General features: G+C 36.3%; 1 protein-coding gene across 5 annotated transcripts in view; it reads right to left on the reverse strand.

Moving 5' to 3' along the window:
- Positions 1 to 27,657, reverse strand: part of LOC123548809 (N-acyl-phosphatidylethanolamine-hydrolyzing phospholipase D-like) — a 115,241-nt gene that overhangs the window by 74,236 nt on the left and 13,348 nt on the right. The window contains exons 1-6 of one of the 5 annotated variants that reach the window (XR_008371370.1): positions 25,448 to 25,586; positions 18,958 to 19,145; positions 17,302 to 17,799; positions 13,784 to 13,935; positions 13,159 to 13,276; positions 7,876 to 8,314 (exon numbers count right to left, since the gene is read on the reverse strand). Coding sequence is in view for 4 of the 5 variants with exons in the window: in XM_045336356.2 (XP_045192291.2) it covers positions 8,147 to 8,314; positions 13,159 to 13,276; positions 13,784 to 13,935; positions 17,302 to 17,799; positions 18,958 to 19,145; positions 25,448 to 25,517 (1,194 nt within the window). In the remaining variant the exon portion in view is untranslated. Of the gene's footprint in view, positions 1 to 2,726; positions 8,315 to 9,354; positions 9,470 to 13,158; positions 13,277 to 13,783; positions 13,936 to 17,301; positions 17,800 to 18,957; positions 19,146 to 25,447; positions 25,612 to 27,657 lie in introns of those variants that run through there. The other 4 variants (XM_045336359.2, XM_045336357.2, XM_045336356.2 and 1 more) reach the window with 4 other exon arrangements.

Consider the following 27,657-nt stretch of genomic DNA (forward strand, 5'->3'; position numbering starts at 1 on the left):
TCAAGTCGTTCTCTAGTTATTGATCAGAAATGGTTTTCAATGTTCAGGCCCCTGTGGCCTTGACCTTTGATGGAGTGATCCCATAATCAATAAGGGTCATCTACTCTTTATGACCAATCATCCGATCAAGTTTCAACATTCTGGGTCAGGTGGTTCTCAAGTTATTGATTGGAAATGGTTTTCAATGTTCAGGCCCCTGTGACCTTGACCTTTGACGGAGTGACCCCAAAATCAATAGGGGTCATCTACTCTTCATGACCAATCATCCTATGAAGTTTCAACATTCTGGGTCAAGTGGTTCTCTAGTTATTGATCGGAAATGGTTTTCAATGTTCAGGCCCCTGTGACCTTGACCTTTGACGGAGTGACCCCAAAATCAATAGGGGTCATCTACTCTTCATGATCAATCATCCTATGAAGTTTCAACATTCTGGGTCAAGTGGTTCTCTAGTTATTGATCGGAAATGGTTTTCAATGTTCAGGCCCCTGTGACCTTGACCTTTGATGGAGTGACCTCAAAAACAATAGGGGTCGTCTATTCCAGCAGCCCTACAACCCTATGAAGTTTGAAGGTTCTAGGTCAAATGGTTCTCCAGTTATTGCTCGGAAATGAAGTGTGACGTACGGACGGACGGACAGGGCAAAAACAATATGTCTCCTGGGGGAGACATAATGAAGCTGCTGTTGTGCAGACAAGGTCAAAATAGCTAATTCTGGCCCTTCCAGGGGCCATAACTCTGAGACCCATAAAGGAATCTTGCCAGTTCAAGAAAGGAACCAAGATCTTACAGTGATACAAGTTATGTGCAAGTCTGGTTAAAATAAAATCATAAATGAAGCTGCTATTGTGCAGACAAGGTCAAAATAGCTAATTCTGGCCCTTTCAGGGGCCATAACTCTGGAACCCATAATGGAATCTGGCCAGTTCAAGAAAGGAACCAAGATCTTATGGTGATACAAGTTGTGTGCCAGTTTGGTAAAAATCAAATCATAACTAAAGCTGCTATTGTGCAGACAAGGTCAAAATAGCTATTTTTGGCCCTTTCAGGGGCCATAACTCTGGAACCCATAATGGGATCTGGCCAGTTCAAGAAAGGAACCGAGATCTTATGGTGATACAAGTTGTGTGCAAGTTTGGTTAAGATAAAATCATAAACGAAACCACTATCGTGCAGACACGAAATTGTTGACGCACGGACGGACGCACGCACGCACAGACGACGGATGAAGGGTGATCACAAAAAACTCACCTTGTCACTATGTGACAGGTGAGCTAATAAAAGTAGACTGCTCCATGCATATCAGTTATGGCCTGGGCAAGAACTGACATGACCATTGAGACCCAATTTGTGGCCTTGACCACTGAGGTAGGGACCTGAGGTTCTTGCATAACACTCAATCTCACAGAATGTAACATTGCCAAATGATAATTTCTCCATGCATGTCAAAGCAACAATCCTGACAGAATTGGACCAACACGCATGCACACACAGTACACCAAATAGCAATTTTGACAGCTGTCGAGCTCACCTCAAGCAGTTTCGACAAAAATATGTCATAGTCGGAGTGTAAACAACACTTTCTGCATCTACTGATGCGGGAGGCATAATTATAGTGATTGTCCTGTCCGTCCGTCCGTCCATATGAGGTTAACCAAATAGGACCCTTTCATCTAGCATCAATACCCATAAATAGAATGACTTGATACTAATGCAGATATAACCTGTGACCATTCCTCATCTTCAGACATCACCTGACCTGTTACAGGAACAATAATTATTTGTGACAAGTGTCTACGATAGATTTTTAAAAGAATCACTGACTCAGGCAGTTCAAATAAATATGAAGCGCAAATTCTTAGTTTCTCAAACTGCGAAATAAAACTTACTCAAAAGACAGATCATCAGAAATATATAAAACATTTCATAATTATTTGTTGTTTAACATTTTTGTTAAACCTTTTCTTGGGTTTAAAGTTTTACCCACACAATTATGTTTTATGATCGCTTTTCCAGCTTTTGGTGGTGGAAGGACCCCAAGGGATCACATCATGTATTATTTCAGGCACAAGAAAGTACTAGAGTAGAACCATCAATGTTTTGTAAGCCAGCTAGATGGCTTCCTCACATGAAATTCTACACACAAGGTAAGGTTTCAAATCCAGAGCAGTGCGAGGCAATTGATTTAAAGTTGGCAAACTTATTACAGATGGCCCCTTAACATGTTTAAGCAACACTCTTGTTGAAGCCAGTGAAAGCAGCAACACTGTCATTACTTCATGAAACTAATATCTTGTCCTTCTCTGATGACAGTTTATACATAGAGGATATTACGAGTGTCTTTTCATATTGAATTTATTAAACGAGTTGAATAAAATGATAAAATGCGAGACTCTGCCGAGCATTTTATCAATTTTATTCAACGAGTTTAATAAATTCAATGTGGAAAGTCACAAATGTAATATTCTTTTTATCACATGTTAGCTTTTCCTGTTTAAACATCAAAAATTCTACTTTCTTTTACTATATAAACAAGTCAATTTGACCGATGTCTCCTACACTATAAATGATGTCGACGTCAAAGCTTTATTACACTAGTGTATTATCATTTTTATGTAATGGCTTTATTACACTCCCGCGACGTCAAACATGTGATAAAAAACAATAAACCATATGCCTTAATTATTTTGGTGGAAGAAAGACACAAGGCCAATATAACATTAAAAATTCAAGTACAAAGGATTTTATTTAAAAACATCACCTGCAAACCAAGATTAAGATTCCATGTTATTACATCATACATATCTTTAATTAACAAATACAAAACAGAACTATCAACATAAAAAGCATAATACATAATCACAATTATGGGGGAAAATGTCTTTGAGACAAAACGTAACAATGAAAATGGCACTGCACAATAATACACGAGAGCTTAGGTAGCATAATATGCGCATTTGAAAATAAGGTAAGTTACCGTAACAACATCATGAGATTTAACATGTTTAATGTGCGGAACACTTTAACAAATTTGTATTACCAGTAAAGTAGTACCAACAATTACTTCTAAAAATGTAGGCATAATATCTGAAGAAAGGAAGCACAATTATAAGCAGGAATATCACAATTCAGTTCTGTTATTCAGTCTGAAGGAGTCGGTAATTAAAAATGTAAAAATTAAAGTTGTTTAACAGATTTTGGTCAAGTTATGGACTTGTTTGAAACTTTAACATCTGCTTATATACACTCATAATTGAGCCGTGCCATATGAAAACCAACATAGTGGCTTTGCGACCAGCATGTCTGGACGCGCAGTCTGGTCAGGATCCATGCTGTTCGCTAATGGTTTCTTCAATTGTAATAGGGTTTGAAAGCGAACAGCATGGATCCTGACCAGACTGCGCGGTTGTGCAGGCTGGTCTGGATCCATGCTGGTCACAAAGCCACTATGTTGGTTTTCTTATGGCACAGCTCATATGTGTTCATTTAGTTCTTGATATAAGTTAGAATTTCTTTGGGGATATTTTGAAAATTTCATTTGATCAGTCCCTATCCTGACTGCCGAACCAAGACGACATATTTCAGTGAAAGGATAAATTTGATAAACACACTTGGCCTAATGAACAATTTCCATATAAACCATTTAATATTACATTTATCAAAGATTTTTTATTTAGCTGAAATTCATTATAAATTCAAGTTTATTACTTTCCTTTTTCCCCAAGATAGGTTGGAAATAATTCAGAAGCTACATACAGTTTAAGAACTTGACTTTTAGTTAATTTTGTTGAAATATCACTATGTCTGTCACATCCAAATGTAAACAAGAAATTGCTCTAAAACAGACACTCAACTTTTTAAACAATTTCATGTTAAACAGAGGCAATTACAACACATAAATTATCAATAAAGCACATATTTCTAACAGGGATCTATCTATATAATATGTTTGTTTGATCTTCAAATAAAACTTTAACAGAATAGGAGAGATCACTCTGATGTCACGCATTAACATCTGTTTATCTGGTGGTTGGCAAAACAAATGTTTTTTACACCGTTTGTGTATGGGATCGGAATTTTTAATTTTTAATAACTCTTTCGCTAATCTATGGATTTTAAAAATTCAAAAAGTTTTGAAACGCTTACGATTTTCATATTTTCTCATTTAAATATCTTTTTGAAATGAATTACCATTTTAAATGACATATGATTTTAATAGCGGCGTAGCGATGCTCCAAACTTTTAGAAAAAACACTGTAAGTTAAGCATTCATAATAAAGCCATTTTATTTCGAAATGATAATTAAAAGTAATCAATAAATTGCTTGTTTTATATCCTTTCCATTGATCAAAAAATTATTGATATCATTTGTGTTTTAAGAAAGTTTAAGCCGTTAGAAAAACATTACTGTTTACAAAAAAAACATGGACGCTCGGCGTCTGTCCACCCGAACTTTGTCTTATCAGTTCTAAAAATAGAAAATACAAGGGATTTGTATACAAACACGATCTCTCCTATATACAGACAGAGAAAAATGTGACAAAATGTTGCTTATATGAGATTGACCATCTTTAAGTATGTATGATGACTAGGAAGCATTCTGTGATAAATGTACTGCCCATCAGCTAATGGCACATAAAACTTCAATCAAATTTTTCAAGTCAAAAAGGGCCATAATTTACAATAGATTCAACAACTTGCTTATCTTAGTTGTTTTAGTCCCTGGGAAGCATTGTGTGAAGTTTCAATCTAATTGAAACAATGATCAGTGAGATATTGCCTTCTAGCAAAACATGAACAAAGGTATGATGGTGACACCCATATGAGAAGAATGGCTTTCACTTCCTTAGAATATTCAAGCTAAAACTGAAGGAAATAACTTGCCGGCAATTCTAACACAGACTATACAAAACATGAAATGTGAAATATTATATAATGCTGATCATAAATATTCAAATCCATTTTGACAAAATCTGATTTTCACATACCTAAATGACACAAATAATATGTCTGCTGGACCATCATTTAGTTTGGGCAAAACCATTTGTTATTCGAAGGGGCGTTTACTGAAAATTTACTGACTGAATAGTGAACTGATGTGCAGGCTGATCTTGGTCTGCACTGGCTGTAAAGGCAGAATCACTTGAAGCCAGCAGGCTAAAAGTTAAATGATACTATGTACAAATTTTGATATAGATTTTGATTTAAGTCATATAGCATTGTTTTAGGATCTTAAACATTGAGTTCATGTTAAAAAACAAGCAGTCATATGTACATTATTGGTTAAACATTCAAATCCTTTGTTGAAATGATGGATGGTAACTCAGTGTACTTAAACCTTTACCTACACAGTTGAACCTGTCTTATTGGACACAGCCACCTGCCTTAAGCAGCCAGTCAGCTTACTTCCTAAATTGACTTTCTGCTGTAACACCAACTTGTCTTTAGCAGCCAACTGCTTTAAGCAGCCAGTCAGCTTACTTCCTAAATTGACTTTTTGTTGTAACACCAACTTGTCTTTAGCAGCCAACTGCTTTAAGCTGCCAGATTTTTTCACTTCTTAAACTGACTGCTTCAATACATTCGTCAAGCTTAACTGTATAAATATACCAGAAAAAGTTTTAGTGTTTGTCTCGTATGTCTATCTCAATAACAAGAGCTCGTCGAACATGAAATGCCCCCCTTGATGCATTCAGTAATTGCACAAGGAACAGAAATTATATGCTCACTGTAAACAAAAGTTCTACCATTCTGGTTTAATCTGACCTTGACCTTTAACCTATTAACCTAACAAGAGATTACAGAGTGATCTTGGCGCCATCCACTGAGCCATTTTTGAATGTTCCAAATTTCAAGACTAGCTCAAGGTCAAAATCAAAGTCAAATTTCATTTCGGTACAAAACAATGCGTATGTGGTCCAAATTTGAAAGCTGTGGCTTGAGAAATGTGAAAGCAGGTCACTAGATCAATTTCAAGGTCAAAGTTCATTTCGTTAGACAGAACTACGCATGTGCTTCAAATCTGAAGGCTGTAGCTTGAGAAATGTGAAAGTAGGTAATAGGTAAAAATCAATGTCAAATTTCAATTCAGAACACAAAAATATGCATGCGGTCCAAATTTGAAGCCTGTAGCTTCAGAAATGTGAAAGTAGGTCACTATGTCAATCTCATGATCAAAGTTCATTTCAGTACACAAAACTATGCAAGTGGTTCAAATTTGATGGCTGTAGCTTGAGAAATGTTAAAGTAGGTCACTAGGTCAAAATCAAGGTCAAATTTTATTTCGGAACAAAACTATGCAAGTGGTCCAAATTTGAAGCCTGTACCTTCAGAAATGTGAAAGTAGGTCACTAGGTCAATCTCAAGATCAAAGTTCATTTCAGTACACAAAATTATGCTTGTGATTCAAATTTGAAGGCTTAGCTTGAGAAAATGTGAAAGTAGGTCACTAGGTTAAAATCAAGGTCAAATTTTATTTTGGAACAAAAAACTATGCATGTGGTCCAAATTTGAAGCCTGTACCTTCAAAAATGTGAAAGTAGGTCACTAGGTCAATAACAAGGTCAAAGTTTTTTTCGGTACACAAACCTATGCATGTGGTCCAAATTTGAAGGCTGTAGCTACAGAAATGTGAAAGTAGGTCACTAGGTCAAGATCAAGGTCAACTCATGTCAACATTCATCTTGCCACTCAAAACTATACATGTAGTCCAAATCTGAATGATGCAGGTTATGGACATGAAGATTCTAAGTTTTTCGCTATATAAGTCTATATAAACCATGTGACCCCTGGGGCGGGGCCATATTTGACCCTAGAGGAATAATTTGAACAAACTTGGTAGAGAACCACTAGATGATGCTACATTACAAAATATCAAAGCCATAGTCTTTGTGGTTTGGACAAGAAGATTTTCAAAGTTTTTCTCTATACAAGTCTATGTAAACCATGTGACCCCCAGGGCAGAGCCACATTTGACCCTAGGGGAGTAATTTGAACAATCTTAGTAGAGGACCACTAGATGATGTCATATACAAAATATCAAATCCCTAGGCCCTGTGCTTTTGGACCAGAGGTTTTTCAAAGTTTTTTCCTATATAAGTCTATATAAACCATGTGACCCCCGGGGCGGGGCCATATTTGACCCAAGGGATATAATCTGAACAATCTTGGTAAAGGACCACTAGATTTTGCTACATACCAAATATCAAAGCCATAGGCCCTATGTTTTGGACAAGAAGATCAGAAATCGTTTTAACTGTCCTGGCCAATGTGACCTTGACCTTTGACCTAATGTCCTCAAAATCAATAGGGATCATCTGCTGGTCATGGCCAACCTAACTATCAATTTTCCTGATACTAGGCCCAAGCGTTCTAGAGTTATTGCCTGGAAACCATTTTACTGTTCCTGGTCACTGTGACCTTGACCTTTGACATACTGACCTCAAAATCAATAGGGGTCACCTGCTGGTCATGACCAACCTCCCTATCAACTTTCGTGACCCTAGGCCTAAGCGTTCTTGAGTTATCATCTGGAAACCGTTTTAGTGTTCAGGGTCACTGTGACCTTGACCTTTAACATACTGACCTCAAAATCAATAGGGGTCATCTGCTGGTCATTACCAACCTCCCTATCAACTTTCATGATCCTAGGCCCAAGTGTTCTTGAGTTATCATCCGGAAACTGTTTTACTATTCAGGGTCACTGTGACCTTGACCTTTGACATACAGACCTCAAAATCAATAGGGGTCATCTGCTGGTAATGACCAACCTCCCTATCAACTTTCATGATCTTAGGCCCAAGCGTTCTTGAGTTATCATCCGGAAACGGATTGGTCTACATTCCCACCGACCGACCATCTGCAAAACAATATACACCTCCTTCTTCGAAGGGGGGCATAAAAATGGTCTGTATATAGATTATGATCTGTATTGAACAAACCATTTCAATCTTTTATATGCAATTAAAATCGTGTTAGCTCTAAATTAGTTACTCATCCTACAAACCATAAAAAGTACACAAAAAAGCTCAACATTTTTACAGTCTGAAAATAATAAAAATGTCCTAGGCACACTGTCACAATACAGACTGATATTGCTTGTACCATTAACAGATACAGAAATAAACTGCAGTAGTAGCCATATGTGCCTACATTTTACTGTTTTCTCCCTTCGGTTTATATGTCATAAAAGGGGGTTCTTGCCTCTCATCGCCTACACACCAGGTCTCGCCATGGCACAGACTTATGAACTTGTTTGGACTTAGATCCTTTTTCTTCATTTCTTCTTCCACTTTCTGTGGGGGTTCAGCAAAGAACTGAAATAACATGGCATTTTAAATTAGATGTAAGATATACAAGACAGGGAAGTTTCAATGACTTTACATGCATGTGAATATTACAAAAGTCTTTCAAATCATTTAGACAAAATATTAACAACTTTTACAAATAAGAATTATGAAATTTAATTCAGAGGTTATAAATTTGTATTCAGTGTTGAGCTTTACTGACCTGTGACCAGACCAAGTATCTCAGTCTCCAAAAAAAGTATATATTTTATGTACTAAGCTTGGCCGAGTATAATTCATAACACTAGATGCCCACGGGCAACATGTCGAGCCTGCCCTTTGACAACTTACTGTGACCTTGACCTTTAAGATAGAATCCGTCTCACTGAGGTTAACCTTCAAGCCAATTATAAACAAGATTCCTCAATCTCAATGCATGTCAAAGTTACGCCCAAGACGAAAGATTTGGCATGACCTTTAACCTCAAACTGTGACCTTGACCTTTGAGATAGGAACCTAGGGTTTTCACATCACACTCTGTCTCACAGCATTCAACATTCATGTCAAATATAAACAAGATTGCTCCATGCATGTCAAAGTTATGGTCCAGACAAACAAAACAGGACGCATGCACGCACGCACATACACCTAACATTTATTTGGACAACTATGTCTTTGCTTCCGCAAGCGGGCTTGACAAAAAATGGACCTTAGCTATTTGCAAAGTAATACCCTATATTAGTATATATCAAAGTGAAACACTATGTAAAGGCCATAACTCGTGTTACAGCAACAATCTCACTAAAACTGACAGGGTATTATTTCCATTTAGCAGTATACATTTTGTTCCTACCCCAATGTCGTAGATATGGATCTGGATGGCCAGAAAATAGAATACAAACATTTTATATGTACTAACTATATCAATCTAAGATAATTTACCCCTTCCCATCCACCCAATCCCCCTTGAATAATAATGATTTTACAGGATACAACTGACTTCATGTGTCATGAAAAACAGTCTTAAAGGACCGATTTAATGCTAAAACTGTGACACACTCATTATATACCTCATTCGTTAACTCAAATGTTCCCCAATGCATTCCAACAGATTGTTTTGATTTCAAATCTTGGTGAATTTTCACGGCTTCTTCTGGGTCAACATGCTGGTACTCAGTAATATATCTGAAACGTCGCTGTCATGGTTACAAGTGACTATAAAATTGTAATACATATAATGCATATTAATATTTATAAAATATCACTGAGTGTAAAGGGTCCTAAAACTGAGACAGCAAACCAGTCTCAAAACTCTAGCTTTTGATTGGCCAACTCTGAGCATAGTCTTGAAACTGACCAATAGCAAGGCTGCATTTTCAGACTGGTCTTCAAACTCAGTTTTATTACCTTGGAGACAGGATAAGATACTCTGTGAAGTTCTATTCTAGAAATGTGAAAATGCTTAATCCTTCATTCACAAAGGAAGGATAACAAGAGGGCCATGATGGCCCTATATCGCTCACCTGTTATCATTGCACTTGAGGACAAGAAGGTTCTCAGAAAAAATATCTAAGTCCAAAGGACAGGAACAACTAAAAGGGAAGAAATTTAACCAAAAAGAAATTTTTTTTTTAAAAGGTACAGATATGTCAAAATACATCTAAAAATTGGAGGTACCATCCATGTTATACCACAGAAAAGTTGTCTCGGTTTTTCCCTACGGCCAATAATTAAAAAGTTACTAAAAATAAGCTATTTATAGTAATGTAAAAGGGAAGTAATTAAAAAAAAAATTATTGTAAGTGAACAAAAGAAGGATCTGCCAAATAAATCTGTTGACATAAATGAAATTTCAGATCAGTATCTTCGTTAGTTATGGAGATATACCCATTTTAATTTGAAATAAAGGGAGGTAATTTGACATAAAATCAGTCCATAGTTATCTACCCTGATTGGCTCAGTCCAACTAATGACAATAATGAAATTTCAAATAAGTCCTACAAGTACTTACTGATATAAATCCATTTTGATTACAATCAGGGGAGGTAATCAGATATAAAATAACTCTGGAACCTACGATTGGATCTGATTTGTCATGGAATCATAGATTTATTGTTGTTGAAGATATTTAGTAAGTTTGTATCAAATAAAACCATAAATGAAGTCTCTATATGGCTGCAAAAGCCAAAATAGCCTATTTTGGACCTTTAGGGGGCCATAACTCTGGAACCCATAAAGGAATCTGGCCAGTTCAAGAAAGGAAGCAAGATCTTGTGGTGATACAAGTTGTGTGCAAGTTTGGTTAAAATAAAATCATAAATGAAGCTGCTATTGTGCAGTCAAGGTCAAACAAGAGGACCATGATGGTCCTGAATCGCTCACCTATCCCCACATGACCCAGTGTTGAACTGAGTATGAAGTCGTTATTTCTATTATTTGACAAAGTGACCTAGTTTTTGAGCACATGTGACCTAGATATCATCAAGATAAAAAATTCTGACCAATTTTCATGAAGATCCATTGAAAAATATGACCTCTAGAGAGGTCACAAGGTTTTTCTATTATTTGACCTAATGACCTAGTTTTTGAAGGCATGTGACCCACTTTTAAACTTGACCTAGATATCATCAAGGTGAACATTCTCACCAATTTTCATGAAGATCTCGTGAAAATATGGCCTCTAGAGAGGTCATAAGGTTTTTCTATTTTTCGACCTACTGACCTAGTTTTTGACCACACATGACCCAGTTACGAACCTGACCTACATATCATCAAGCTGAACATTCTCATTAATTTTCATGAAGATCCATTGAGAAATATGGCCTCTAGAGACATCACAAGGTTTTTCTATTTTATGACCTACTGACCTAGTTTTTGACTGCACGTGACCCAGTTTCGAATTTGACCTAGATATCATCAAGTTGAACATTCTGACCAATTTTCATACAGATCTCTTGAAAAATATGGCCTCTAGAGAGGTCACAAGGTTTTTCTATTTTTAGATCTACTGACCTAGTTTTTGACCGCACGTGACCCAGTTTCGAACTTGATCTAGATATCATCAAGGTGAACATTCTGACCAATTTTCATGAAGATCCATTGAAAAATATGGCCTCTAGAGAGGTCACAAGGTTTTTCTATTTTTAGACCTACTGACCTAGTTTTTGACCCCACGTGACCCAGTTTCAAACTTGACCTAGATATCATCAAGGTGAACATTCTGACCAATTTTCATGAAGATCTTGTGAAATATATGGCCTCTAGAGAGGTCACAAGGTTTTTCTATTTTTAGACCTACTGACCTAGATTTTGACCCCACGTGACCCAGTTTCGAACCTGACTTAGATATCATCAAGGTGAACATTCTGACCTATTTTCATGAAGATCTTGTGAAATATATGGCCTCTAGAGAGGTCACAAGGTTTTTCTATTTTTAGACCTACTGACCTAGTTTTTGATCGCACGTGACCCAGTTTTGAACTTGACCTAGATATCATCAAGGTGAACATTCTGACCAATTTTCATGAAGATCTTGTGAAAAATATGGCCTCTAGAGAGGTCACAAGGTTTTTCTATTTTTAGACCTACTGACCTAGTTTTTGACCGCACGTGACCCAGTTTCGAACTTGACCTAGATATCATCAAGGTGAACATTCTGACCAACTTTCATAAAGATCCCAGAAAAATGTGACCTCTAGAGTGGTCACAAGCAAAAGTTTACGCACGCACGGACGCACGGATGGACGGACGACGGACGCTGCGTGATCACAAAAGCTCACCTTGTCACTTTGTGACAGGTGAGCTAAAAAGCTAATTTTGTCCCTATCAGGGGCCATAACTCTGAAACCCATTCTGGGATCTGGCCGGTTCAATAAAGGAATTGAGATCTTATGGCGACACAAGTTTTGTGCAAGATTGATTAAATTCAAATCATAAATGAAGCTGCTATTGTGCAGACAAGGTCAAAATAGCTAATTCTGGCCCTTTCAGGGGTCATAACTCTGGAACCCATAACGGAATCTCGCCAGTTTAAGACAGGAACCAAGATCTTATAGTGATACAAGTTGTGTGCAAGTTTGGTTAAAATAAAATCATAAATGAAACTGCTATTGTGCAGACAAGGTCAAAATAGCTAATTCTGGCCCTTTCAGGGGCCATAACTCTGGAACCCATAACGGAATCTGGCCAGTTCAAGGAAGGAACCAAGATCTTATGGTGATACAAGCTGTGTGCCAGTTTGGTAAAAATCAAATCATAAATAAAGCTGCTATTGTGCAGACAAGGTCAAAATAGCTAATTTTGGCCCTTTCAGGGGCCATAACTCTGGAACCCATAATGGGATCTGGCCAGTTCAAGAAAGGAACCGAGATCTTATGGTGATACAAGTTGTGTGCAAGTTTGGTTAAAATAAAATCATAAATGAAACCACTATCGTGCAGACAAGAAATTTTTGACGGACGCACGGACGGACTGATGACGGACGATGGACGAAGGGTGATCACAAAAGCTCACCTTGTCACTATGTGACAGGTAAGCTAAAAATATATTTTCTCCTTACAGAAGGTGAGAAACATTCTGCTTCTACTAAGAAAGAGAACCATAAAAGAACAATTTGCATCCAAAGCTACAACTGGCAGGCACTGTGAGGAATAGAGGATTAAACATTTTCCATGTAAATGTATCCTGTCAAACCAGTCTTGAATCTTCCATTTACAAAATGTACTAAAACATAATTTTCAATATTTTCTGATGTTTCCTGAAAGTATGTCATTTGATTAAAACACTAAACATAAATTGAAGGATTTCACTGAGAGATGTTATGATGAAAGATTTGACAGGATACATCTGATTTTCAGTGAAAGGTGCATCAGTACCTCACAAGCTGATGTTTTAAATGTGCCCCAGTGAATGCCTATAGAACACTTAGATTTAACATCTTGATGTATTTTTACAGCTTCTGAGGGATCAACATGCTGGTATTCTAAAATCCATCTGTAAAACACAAAGTTTCTTTCAAATCAATAAATTTACTACAATGAGTATAAAATGAAACCCCAACTTCCATCATCTATCATTTGATGAAATCCTGCACAAGGTTGAGATTTGTCCAACTATGTGTTTCTATTAAGTTGTCAGGCACAGGCCTATCTCACATCAACGTAAGGATTTCCTTAACTACAACTTAATGGGCATGGTAGATTTATTTTCTCACCATCCAGTTCTTTTCGTTTATGGTAAAAATTGTGCACTTGCAAGGTAAGTGACTTCTTCAAATAAAGTAGTTTATGATAGATGTGATGTAAGTCAGGTAAGATATGACTGTCCCACATTGGTACTCTATCTCTCATAGATACAGAAAGACTCCACAAGAAAGTTACTTAAAAATTCTTCAGACAACATCAGTGCCATTCTGCAAAAACAAAATGTCTTTACAAACAAAGCCCAATACACCAAAATTTAATGATTAAATACTCAAGTACTAGATTTAAGATATTATACCTGGGCTCATAAGCTCCTATAGGTATTGCAGCCAAATCAAACGGACCGTATTTGTTCCCTATTGCTTGAAACAGTTTGTCATAGTAGCCTGTGTCTCCGGCAAAATAGTAGGACTTTGTAGGTCCCTTTATAACCCAGCTACACCAAAGTACCTGAAATAAATAAAGTAAAATCAAAATCAATAAATAACACCAAAAATAGAACATGCAAAATGTTGCTGCCAATATACTAGTGTTAATCATTATTTGTTAACTAAAGTCATACTAGTATCCCAAAAACAGTGTAAAGATCATCCTATTTATTTTATGTTGGATTAGAATGTATTTGCAATACAAACATTTTTTAAATAATACATATTTGAAAGTTAAAAAAATATTGCTGTTATTGTAACAGCAGGTTGTTCTGCCTCAGAAACATGTTGTAATTAAGAAATGAAATAGATGAAATTCAATGTGCATATCTGTGAAGTATTTGGGCAAAATTTAACATTTACAGGCAGATGTCTTTGTCAAAACAAAAAAAAATTGTATATTACATTATGGAAAATGCCAAGAGATATAAGACAACTATAGACACAGTGAAAAAGTCCGTCCAGTACTAAAAGGTAGTTGTACCCTAGAATGAAGTTCTTTAAAACTGTGAAGTCTCCAATTTGATGCCATAAGTATTTTGACTACCGGTAGTTACATTTCAGAACGTATTTATTGCCATTGTGTAAATTTTGTGTCATTTCTTATATATATATTATACATGTATATATTATATTATACCAGATTTATATAGTGCCCTTTCATGATGAACATGTTCAAAGGTGCTTTACATAGCGGCATGATAGCGCAAAGGCATCACTCAGACTGCCAAATTTATCTTTTACTAGTACAGACAGAGTGATCTGACCAAAGGGACAGAGTAAGATAAAGCCCCCAGAGAAGAGAGAGAGACACCCTTTTACATATAGGCATGTCTGGCTAACTTTGCATAGTTCTTTGCAAACTGACAGTGTGGTTGTTTAATATGCCAGTGTATAGCACCGATACACGCAAAGCCATCTATACTGGGAAGAACCAGTACTGGTCTCTTAGTTAGGTGAGAGACACTGTCGTGGAGACATTAAAAGAAATCCTGGTCACAGCACCAAAATGCTGTGGAGACATTAAAAGAGACAAAGCTGTTGTTCGTTTTACGTAGACCGTTTACTTGTAGACTGGAAGCAAAACAAGTGACGTACAGGATGCCATAACATACAACAAAAGAGCAGGTTATGTAAACGTGATACTGATTGGCGCAACATTAAATATATTTGTTACTTAACGTGACTGACATTCGAGCATCTCAGAAAATCTTGAGTGCTAGGACAGTCAGTTTCTTCCCTGGGGAAACAAGAGCACCGCCTTGCGGGTGCTAACGCTCATCTGATTTTTTTTGTGTAATAGAAATATTGTCCTACCCATGATTTTCTAAGTCTAAAAAGGGCCATCATTCTTGCAAAAAGCAGGATAGAGTTATGTTTCTTGATGTACAGTGTCCACTTATGATGGTGAAAAACTGTTGCAAGTTTTAAAGCAATAGCTTTGATAGTTTATGAGAAAAGTTGACTTAAACATAATACTCAACCAAGAAAATGATTTTCTAAGTCCAAAAGGGGCAATAATTATTGCAAAAAGCAGGATGGAGTTATGTTGCTTGCTGTACAGGGTCAGCTTATGATGGTGAACAAGTGTTGCAAGTTTCAAAGCAATAGCTTTGATAGTTTAAGAGAAAAGTTGACCTAAACATAAAACTTAACCAAGAAATCTGATATTTTCTAAGTCCAAAAGGGGCCATAAATCTTGCAAAAAGCAGGACAGAGTTATGTTTCTTGCTATACAGGGTCAACTTATGATGGTGAACAAGTGTTGCAAGTTTTAAAGCAATAGCTTTGATAGTTTAGGATAAAAGCTGACCTAAACATAAAACTTAACCAAGAAAACTGATTTTCTAAGTCCAAAAGGGGCAATAAATCTTGCAAAAAGCAAGATGGAGTTATGTTTCTTGATGTACAGGGTCTGCTTATGATGGTGAACAAGTATTCCAAGTTTCAAAGCAATAGCTTTGATAGTTTAGGAGAAAAGTTGACCTAAACATAAAACTTAACCAAGAAATCTGATATTTTCTAAGTACAAAAGGGGCCATAAATCTTGCAAAAAGCAAGATGGAGTTATGTTTCTTGCTATACAGGGTCAGCTTATGATGGTGAACAAGTATTCCAAGTTTTAAAGCAATAGCTTTGATAGTTTAGGAGAAAAGCTGACCTAAACATAAAACTTAACCAGGCAACGCCGACGCCGACAACCGCTCAAGTGATGACAATAACTCATCATTTTTTTTCAAAAAATCAGATGAGCTAAAAACTGACTAGTCAATTCTTTCCCCCGGGGAAGAAACTAACTAGTCAGTTTTTTCCCCGTGGAAAAAACTGACTGGGGAAAAAACTGACCGTTACAACTGGGACGTTTGGATTGACACTCAGGCCTATTACCACTAGACCACAGGGCCACCTACAAATGACACCAATGATTCTTATGTCTTTAAACAGTTGTATTGTCTGTTTTCTGCAGGACTTCTGTGGAAGGATTCAAATATTACTCCAGACCAATAAACCATGACAAATGTGTATGAAAATTTGGACAATGATTGTAAACTTTGAAGTATAGCAAGAAAGTTCATCATTCATGACAGTTGATTTCTTTCTAGTCTTGATTTACTCAGAGTGTGTTAAACTTTTGAAATACAGAGCTGCCATTACAGTCATTTTGTTGTGAAATCCACAATTCATGTCCAGAAATACTGGTTCTTCTATACATCAAAGAAGGTGTAATAACATCGGGCTGAAACATTAAGAGACACACACTGGCATCAGAGGAAAACCTACAGTTTACCATTATAATATTTTGTGCTTTACTTTGGAAAGTACCTTTGCGAACAATTCTTTTACAAAATCCTGGGTGTATAAATGATGAATTACATTCCTGGCATGTTTCATAATCCTTGTTCATAAACTTTTTGAGATACATACAACACAAACTGGCCTTGTTATACATATTTATGACTTAGTCACGGGCCATAACTTTGGTCTGGCTGTATTAGATCCAAACTAAAACCCCTGGTGCACAACTTCCTGTGCTGAATAACAATCCTGTGAGGTACAAAATGTATGATACTCTAGGTCCAATACTTTTAGAGGTATGCATGAAAAAATTCGGACTTATGGATGGCAGACAGACCGTCAAGGATAAATCTTAATTGCCACAAAAAGGGGCATAATTTTGACTAAATAAAATCTACAGTTATGTAACTTTTCTAGGAGGCCGCCTCATGATGCAAAAGATGTGTGAAGTTTGAAAGCATTACGCCAAGTAGTTTCTGAAAAACCTGCTTTATATGCAAAACTCTGTGATGCTGACACCGATGCCAATGAAAGGATGATTCCAAAAGATCTACTTTTTGAAAATTTTCAAACAATCGAGCTAAAATCAAACCTTATTGTCATCGACTGTTGGGAGACGTGCACACCAGTGCTGTGTTGGTGTACAAACAAATGTAAAATCCTCCTTGCTGAAACGGATACTTTGTTCTTCCCACCAGTTAAACTCATGCACATTTTCTGCAGATGCCCCCTGGTCAACAATCCAGTCCTTCTGTTTGAGAGCAACAAACCATTTCACATGAGGAAACTTGCTGGCTATCTCCCTCACAGCATCTTTCTCCAAATGGTCATAGTGGTTATGACTTATTATCACAGCATCCAACACAAGTATGTCTTTGATCTCACAGGCAGCTTTTCTATACCTCCTGTATGCAGTTAATGCATTAGGACCACAATAGTTCAAAAACACAGGATCAGATAATATGGTGATACCATCAAACTGGACTAGAACAGTTGCATGTCCAATCCAGGTTACCTGGATTTTGTCTTTTGCAGCATTACATATTTTTGTTGTATCAACTTCATGTACTTTTAAAACTCTGTCCAGCTCCTATGGAAATAAAAATACATGTACATTTATGTTCATTATAAACAAACATACATAAAATATTTATACAGCCATTGCCGATACATCTCTCATTCAAGCAATGATAACTGAAGCATTTTGTTCATAGCCTTTGTGACCTTGAGCGACCAGTATTTTACTGCATATTGTTCATTCAGATTGAATAATAAACATCAAATATATATTTGAGCCCCACCATGAGAAAGATCGACATAGTGCATTTGCAACCAGCCAAGGATCCAGACCAGTCTGCACATTTGGCAGTCTAATCAGGATTCATGCTGTTTGCAAACAGGTTCTAAAATTGCAACAGGCTTTGAAAGCCAACAGCATGGATTCTGACCAGATTGTGCAGATGCGCAGGCTGGTCTGGATCAATGCTGGTTGCAAATGCACTACGTTGGTGCGGCTCATTTGTACCAAGCAATATCATGCTGAGACATGACTCTGCTATATTTAAGAAATAGCAGAACCCTATTTTAACATATCAAAACAATACAAAGAGGTTATACCTCTTGCAGAATAATTTCAGAAGAGCATAATACAGTACAATTGAATAAATACATGCAGAGTTTTAACCAATCTTGATTTTCTATGTGATTTTTTTTTAAATTAAAATTTATGCTAAGCCAAAATTGTGCAGTATTTCATGATGCTTCCTGACACCGACCTTGTTGACGATAGGAGTCTGTGTACCGTAAATTAGCAATGTTGCTATAAGAACTTGGGCAAAATCAGAATAAGGATTATAAAGTTATGGCTGGCAGAAAAGAATGTGTCCAGAAACTAACAGACAGACAGACAGACAGTCAGAAAAAAACAGAATAATAATTACAGGCTTTTTCAAAAAAAGGTGAGGCCTGTAATAACTCCATGAAAAGCCATTTCATCAAAGCATGGTTATGATAAATGCAACAAATTATAGCTATCACTACTGCAAAGTTTCCTTAAAATCCAATCATTCGGTAGTTCAGGAGAAGTGATAGATAAAATGAAAGTACCCACTTAAAGAGGAAGATATTATATGATGCAAGAAACACTCAGAAGAATTTACAAAAAAAACAAAAAACAATCATGTAAATTTATTAATTCATTTAAATACATAAAATTTCACAACATAATTATATTGCAAAATCCACTTACTTGGTCATCTGGTATACCACTATTATTCTTTGTGAAGAATTTCCATTTAGCCAGATTTTTTAGATTTGGTCTTTGAAATGGCTTCCATGGACAGCAAACAAATCTTTCGCTACGAAATAGTGTAGCTTCTTCAGTCCTTGACCTTAACTCCTCAATATCTGCATCCAACTTGCTTGCCATTTTAAAGTCTGTAATGCATGACATTTTTATCATTACATCATTCACAAAGTTGGCCCTTTTTGTAAAATCATATTTCTGCTTTTGGTTAATATGTATAACTATTAAATATATGATATATTAACTTGGGCTGTCAGACATGCTACGTTTTCATAATACACATTTTTTACTTAAAATTCTGATATGAAAAAAAAACAAACAACATGCACATTTCTGTTAAAACACAGAAGTTTGACATCAAACTGACTAATTATTGTATGCCAAACAGGTGTCGGTAAAGAGTGCTTCTGCAATTGATCTAATATTTTAATTAAAATGTGTTTTAAAAACACAGTGGTCCAACAGAATGGTGTAAAAATGCACCATGTTTTAACATATCTCAGCAATATGTATTGGTTATATACCACCCTCGTGAGATTATTCCGCAGGCGTAAAACCTTTCTGCATTATGTCAAAACATGACTCACTATATATAATTTATTTATATTTAATTTATTGGTTCACTAGTAATTATTATGTTAAATAATATAATATATGTGTTTCTTTTTATTTGTGCAACTGCCAAACATTCCTAAATGATTAGTTCCTTGTTTACATATCATGTAACTTATATGTTTGTTATGATCACATGCCTTTTGTGGGCCCTGACGTAAATAAATCTTGAATTTTGATTGTTCGAAACATGGCAATGTCATTAAACCAGGTTTTCAGTATTCAACTGTAACCTTGGCAGCCCTATATATACATGTAATCCCAAGTTAGATCTTCTTACAAGCTTGCTATACATTTGTTAATTTGTACTTATAGTATTGACAGAAAATTGTTTTCCTATTTAAAATGAAAGAAATCTTTAATACTTTCACTCAAGTAGCCCCCTAGGAAATCTCCACATAATGCATGTCTTACACTATCTGGTCAGAATAGGTAATTTCTAAACTGAAATTATTGATTGTAAACTGATTATTTGATTTTTAGTACCTGTAAACCACAAACCTTTACCTGACATACCAAGTTTCATCCCAATATCTCATTCTTAGCTAGAATCGTATTGCATTGAGAGGAAGCTACATTTTCTTTTGTTTTTATAATCCGGGACCTTGACCCTAACTAAAGTTTAAACTATGTCTCCAAATTTTAAGCTTACTATATACTAAGTTTTGTGACAATATGAGCCATGCCATGAGAAAATCAACAAAGTGGCTTTGCGACCAGCATGGATCCAGACCAGCCTGTTCATCTGTGCAGTTTAGTCTGGATCCATGCTGTGTGCTAATGGTTTTTCTAATTGTAATACACTCTAATAGCGAACAGCATGGATCCTGACCAGACTGCACGGATGCGCTGGCTGGTCTGGATCCAAGCTGGTTCCTGGATTCTGTACCAGTACAAATCTGTTCTCCGAAAGTAACCGCCAACTTCCTAGTTTTAACTCTAGTGGCCCCTAAAAGCGGCTAAGTGCTCCCCAATTAAACAAATTTTAGGGAGGACCTTATAATGATGCTAAAGACCAAGCTTAATGAAAATCTACTGAGCGGTTCAAAAGAAGTAGTCATTAAAAGCTATTTTTCTTTTTAGCTGTAGCAGCCTTTAGGGGGTGCCAAGTGTCCCCATTTTAATACAAGAGCTGTCCGTAAGACAGCCAATGTTTCACCATTCGAAATATTGTTCCAGAAGCAGGAAATATTACCCGAAATGTTAAAATAACTATAGAGTTTCAATCCAGTATCTGCATTTGTTTTGGAGATAGTAACTTGTACGCAAAACTTTAACCTCAAAAGGGGACATAATTTGACCAAAATGCATGTCAGAGTTATGGGAATTGATGCAATCTACTCATTTTATAACCACGAAGGCACATTGTGAAGTTTCAATTTAATATCTACATTTGTTCTGCAGATAGTAACTTGCACGCGAAACTTTAACCAGAAGTTTATAAGTCCAAAAGGGGGAAATATTTTGCTCAAAATACATGTCGGAGTTATGGGACTTGACCCAGTGAGGTTGGTAATTGACCTAGAAAAAGAAAAAATAAGTTTCAAAGCAAGGCCTATATGCCTTTAAATGATAGCTTTATGTACTTGCTTGCAAAACTTTAACCAAGGTGTGAAGCTGACGTCAGGGTGAGTAGAATAGCTAAACTATTCTTTGAATAGTTGAGCTAAAAATTGGGAAAGGACCATCTAAAGATACAACACACCAAGTTGAAGAAAAAATCCATCAAGTGGTTCATGAGAAAAGTTGTTTAATGGAATTTCTGTTTTTTAGCTCTATTGGTCCCAATCAAACAAATTTGAGAAAGGGCCTTACAATGATGCTACAAATCAAGTCTGAAGAAAATCCACCAAGTGGTTCATAAAAAGGAGTCATTTAAAGGCATTTTTAATTTTAGCTTTGGTAGCCCCTCAAAGGGGCCAATCTGGATGAAACTGAACAAAACTGGGAGAAGCTTATAATGAGGCTACAAAGTTTTTTTGATGAAGATCTATCCAGCACTTCATGAGACAAAAACATTTAAAAGTATTTCTAACTTAAAATCTCTAGTGACCCCTAAAGGGGGTCAAGTGCCCCTAAATGTTTATGTACAATATTTGGGGAGTACGGTACCTTATATCAATTCTACAGATCCACTGAGTGGTTCATGAAAAAAGTCTTTTAAAGGCTCTTCTATTTTTGGTTGCGGGTTTAAGTTCATTTATGACAATCATAGCATCTTTATTTCATTCTGAATCACATACAAATGATGTTCATGTGCTACACAAAATAGTCTGTTTCATGAACAATACAGATGAATTATCAACGAACAAGCAGTTCTTATTCAACCTGTATCCACTCACACTGACCATTCAGAATATATAAGATCTATCAATGATAGGTATTCCAGCCCATGGTTACATCACAAGCTGGGTCAGGCAGAGATCATCTTAGAGGCACATTAAATTTGTATCTATTTTTCATTCATGTATAATTCATAGACTGGCATTTAAACAGAAATAAATCTACCAACAAGGCAGTCTGAAAGACAGGTAAGTCCCCTGCCACTGCTATGGATAGTGAAAGGGTAAACCTTTGACCTTAACTTAAGCAGTGACCTTGATCTTAAACTGACAAGACTGACTCATGAAATCTGCTCAACGCATTGATGTGGTGATCATTTGACCCAAGTTTCATGAAAATCCTCCAAGGGGTTTAGGAGATACAGACCTCAAACCTTTGACCTTGAGTTTTGACCTTGACCTTGAGCTGACAAGAGTTCTTGATGAGGTGATCATCTGACTCAAGTTTGAAGAAAATCCTTCAAGGGGTTTAGGAGATACAGAGTGGACACAAAATCAAAGGCTCAAACCTTTGACCCTAAGTTGTAACCTTGACCTTGAACTGACATGGCTGACTAATAAGTTCTGCATATTGTTCTGATGAGGTGATCATTTGACCCAAATCTTATAAAATTCTTTCATCGGGTTTAGGAGATATAGAGCAGACACAAAATGGAAGGCTAAAACTTTGACCTTGAGTTGTGACCTTGACCTTGAGTCAACATGGCTGATTCATGAGTTCTGCACATCGCTTTGATGAATTGATCATTCGACCCAAGTTTCATATGAATCCTTCACGGGAATCAGGAGATACAGAGCAAACACAAAATGGAAGGCTCAAACCTTTGACCCTCAGTTGTGACCTTGACTTTGAGCCAGCACAGCTGACTCATAAATTCTGCACATCACCTAGATAGGGTGATCATTTGACCCAAACTTCATATGAATCCTTCAAGGGAATCAGGAGATATAGAGCAGACACAAAATGGAAGGCTCAAACCTTTCGACCCTCAGTTGTGACCTTAACCTTGAGCTGGCATGGCAGACTCATAAATTCTGCACATCCCCATGATGAGGTGATCATTTGACCCAAGTTTGATGAAAATCCTTCAAAGGGTATAGGAGATATAGAGCAGAGACAAACCTTTCACCCTAAGTAAGTTGTGACCTTGACCTTGAGCCGGCATGACTGACTCATGGGTCCCATATTCAGCCACAAAAACAGTCAAATGAGTGCCCTGCATTGACTCATAACTGGGAACATTTGTGCCAAATAATTTCAAAATCCCTTGATGAATGGCAGAGTTATTGATGCACTCATTTTAACAGTTAATGGTGCGGCCCAAATTAGAAGATGGACAAGGTCATTATAGAAATTTAGCAGGGTAAGTGTTTTTTTCTAAGTGTGACCTTGACCTTAGAGCTAGGGGTCTGGATCTTGGGCATGACATGTCATCCCAATATGAGAAGCACTGATGCCAAATAATTTCAAAATCTCTTGATGAAAGGTAGAGTTATGAACCGGACACAAACAGACCCTGTTCACCTTTGACTTCTAACTGTGATCTTGACCTTGGAGCAACATATTACATTACATTATGGTATTGGTAAACATTTATGCCATGTTATTTCAAAATCCCTTTATCAGGTCCCAGAAAAGTCACAAATTAGCTATAAAGCTAAATCTAGCTATATATAGCTAGAAGTAGCTATAAAACCAATACCAATATGGCAAAATATGTCAAAATAAGATGCAAAATGTTCATAATCATATCCAACAGGTTTGTAAGATGAAAGACAATGACACAAAGCCAAGGTCTTTGTAGTCACATTTTCAATAACTGCCGCAGTATTTTGCGATAAATCATTACTGAATTTTTCAACAAATTTATAAATGACTAATCGCAGAAATTCGCAACATGTGTTGAAACTGAAACTGCACAGATCTCCATTCTTTGTGATTGTATTTTGTATCATACTCCACTTAAATGGGATAATAACTATTTTATGTTTGATATTCAGATATTTTGAACAATCGCTATTGGTTTCATAGGGTACGCGTTCTTACGAAGAAACATTAAGGTCAAATCCCAACCCATTAAGACCATTGCTTACCAGACTCTAGTCCGACCCCAGCTTGAATATGCCTCTGAGGTATGGTCACCCCACTCCCAAACCCAGATAGACCAAATTGAAAATGTCCAAAGGAGAGCCGCTCGTTGGATCAAGACTGACTACGGCCGTACTTCCAGTGTAACAGATATGCTACACTCCCTAAACCTTCGTCGACTGGATTTAAGGCGTATAGATTCTAGGTTATCACTCTTCTATAAGATTCATCATGATCTGGTTGCTATCCCAATCATAGATTACCTATTACCTTACCCCAATGATCCGTTGTGTCCGCTATGGCCATTCCCTTTATAGGTTAATTACTGCAACCACAGACTATTACAAGTTCTCTTATTTTCCGAGAACTGTGTACCATTGGAACCAACTTCCCCCCCAGTGTAGCCCACCTCCCTACCCTAGAGCAGTTCAGTGCTGCAGTTTGCAGCCTTGAACATGTCGCGCCCTAGTTATCCTGCAAACTCAAGTTTTAACATTTTATTTCACCAAAGTTATTATTCATAACTTTATCATGACATCACAGTACATTAGGGGTTCTAACTGACCAATCAGAGAGCTGCATTTTCGAATACCTGCCAGTTTCCACTTGGGTATAACAAAGTATATTTATAATGAACATACAGTGACTTTAGGAATAAATATCACACTATTTTAGAAATCAAATTAAGATTTTTCACTGCATACGGCCAAGATGATGCTACAAACAACAAAACTTTGAAGTTTCATTAAAATATTATACCAATTTAATACCTTTTTTTTAGTTAAAAGTTTGAGATTTTACACAGGGAGTCTATGATCAGTCAGGGGTGTAACTGTTTCAAGTTATCACATTTTATAACCCATTTGAGTTATTGCAGTTACTTTCATAACTTGTTTCAGTTATCATAAAATATTACAAAGCCCTCCTGTGCCAAGTCCTTTATTTTGAATGTGACTAATGCAATAATTTCCTGAATCCTTGGTCATTTATCTTTCCAGCTATGCAGTAAATTTTTTTACGCAAGGCTGACAAAGTCTTATGCAAATGGTTTTAAAGCTATAAAACTCTTAACATCCCATTATGCTCATCAGGCCATGATCAGACTAAAAGAGAATTTGATTAACCACAGTTAGCTACTAATTACACTTTAAAGGTCAATTTGTGAGAGCAGCAAAAAGGCTTTTTTTGAATAACTTACCTGGGTTATCTATATTTTATAACTAATACAGGTTATAGAATGCTTGAAAAAGTAACTGAAATAGGTTACATAACTTAAAGCAGTTACACCCCTGACTGATGATAGCTAATTTGTAACTTTTCTGGAACCTGTTTATGCAATGTTATTTCAAAATTACGAACCAGACACTACAAAGATTAAAGACCTAGGTACCTAAAAAGAGTGCTTTACACACAAGGCAGCTAACAGAAGAGACGTACAATAGTTTACAAATTGTTCGCATAAATAAAGATCATCATCATGTTTCGGTTTCCACTTTTTAAAATTTCCTGCCGAAACCGAAACTAGAAACAACGCAGCGTAAAATTTACATTACTGTGAGGTTTACTCCGATGTCGCCCCCGTCTTTAGATCAGTCTGCTTGGTTGAAAAATTATACGTTCATTCATGTAGTTCATGTAGAGTAGAAGCCCGGAACATCATTAGATGTTAAGCGTTGACGCTTCTTAGGCCCATTTGTATTTGTTTTCCCAATTTGGTACTAAATTATTTTAATTATGGTTATTATAAATTATCTTTATATTTATTCTATTCCATTTAATAGTCATAATATTGGTATGTACATTCTGACATATATTATATTGCTACTATTTACAGTTAAAATTCCTTATAATGGTGTGTTCTTAAAAGGATAAAAAATCACAGTTAATTAGCACAGTCTATTCAATATATACTTGTGTATGTACTATCAATTGCGTGTTTTGGCACAGTATCCATTGCTTGAATTAGACTGGCGTTACATTTATATAGTAGAAACAAGTTATTTTGGTGTTTGTTTTTGTTCATTTTTTTTTTTAAAAAGAACATAATTTATCTTAACTGTCATAGAGTTTAGATTTTACAAATTAAGACCATAGCACCTATGCTTGGGTTCAGACTGGCCTGACATTTAAAAATATCAATCAATAAAATTTCTAAAAAGGAACATTGTTCCCTAGCACAGTCTTATCACCCTTTATGTCAATATACAAAATTTTTACTGATAGGGGCTGTAGCACTTAGCTATGAATTTTGACCGCCCAGACCAGTGCTTATTTAGTCTTGATTTGAAACTGTTGAGAGTTGGAGCTTCAATTGTACTGGAGGGGAGTGCATTCCATGTGTCAATTACTCTGTGACTGAAAGTATTTTTTCTTGTGTTAGAATTGGCTCTAGGTTTGAATAATTTCTGTGTGTTCCCCCTTGTATTAGTATTTGTTCTAACAGTTAGCAAGTTTGTGGAACTTTTATCTAATTCATTTCTAAGTTTGTACACTTCAATGACATCTGCTCTAGTTCTCCTATACTCTAGAGTTGGCATCCCTAGTTGGATTAACCTATCGCTGTACTCTAATCCTTGTAATTCATGAAGCATCCTTGTGGCTCTCCTCTGCACATTTTCTATGGCGACTGCATCTTTCTTGTATTTTGGGGTCCATATGACAGAAGCATACTCCAAATGTGGACGTACTAGTGATTTGTATAACTGTAAAAACATTTCTTTGTTCATATATGTAAAGTTTTTAATTATTAGTCCAAGATTTCTATTTGCGATGTTAACTTTGGTACTTATATGTTTACTAAAAGTGAGTTTATCATCAAATATAACCCCAAGGTCTTTTTCTTCAGTAATCTGGTTTATCTTGTTTATTTTATTTTCATTATCTTTCATGTAATATTCTGTCCTAGGTTTATTTCCTATGTGCATTGTTTTGCATTTTTTGATATTAAATATCATTTGCCACTTGTTTGCCCATTCACAGGCATCGAAAATATTATCTTGTAGCCTAACTTCATCATCATGTCCTCTTATGACCGAGTACAGTTTGGTATCATCAGCAAAGAGTTTTGATGCGCAACTTAGAGCATCTGGTAAGTCATTGATAAAGATTAGAAACAAAACTGGTCCTAATACACTACCCTGTGGGACTCCACTGGTGACATTTTGCCATGTTGAGGTGGCCCCATTGATTTTAACCCTCTGTAACCTATTGTTCAAGAAGTCCTCAATCCATTTGTAAATGCTACCCCTTATTCCTATACTCCAGATTTTCTTTAACAGTCTTTTATGTGGAACTTTATCAAAAGCAGCCTTGAAATCTAAGTAAATGATATCTATGTCATGGTTTTCATCAATTGCCGTAGTCCATTCTTCAATGCATTCGAGCAATTGTGTAGTACACGATCTGCCTTTTCTAAATCCATGTTGATAGTTTGAAATTATTTCATTATTTTCTAGATGTGTTACTATGGCATTTCTTATAATTTTCTCCATTATCCTACAGCATATAGATGTCACACTAATTGGTCTATAATTTTCAACATTATTTTTATTTCCACTCTTATGAATTGCTGTCACGTTTGCTTTTTTCCAGTCATTTGGA

This window comes from Mercenaria mercenaria, chromosome 6, assembly GCF_021730395.1.
Source record: "Mercenaria mercenaria strain notata chromosome 6, MADL_Memer_1, whole genome shotgun sequence".
Taxonomy (NCBI): Eukaryota; Metazoa; Mollusca; class Bivalvia; order Venerida; family Veneridae; genus Mercenaria; species Mercenaria mercenaria.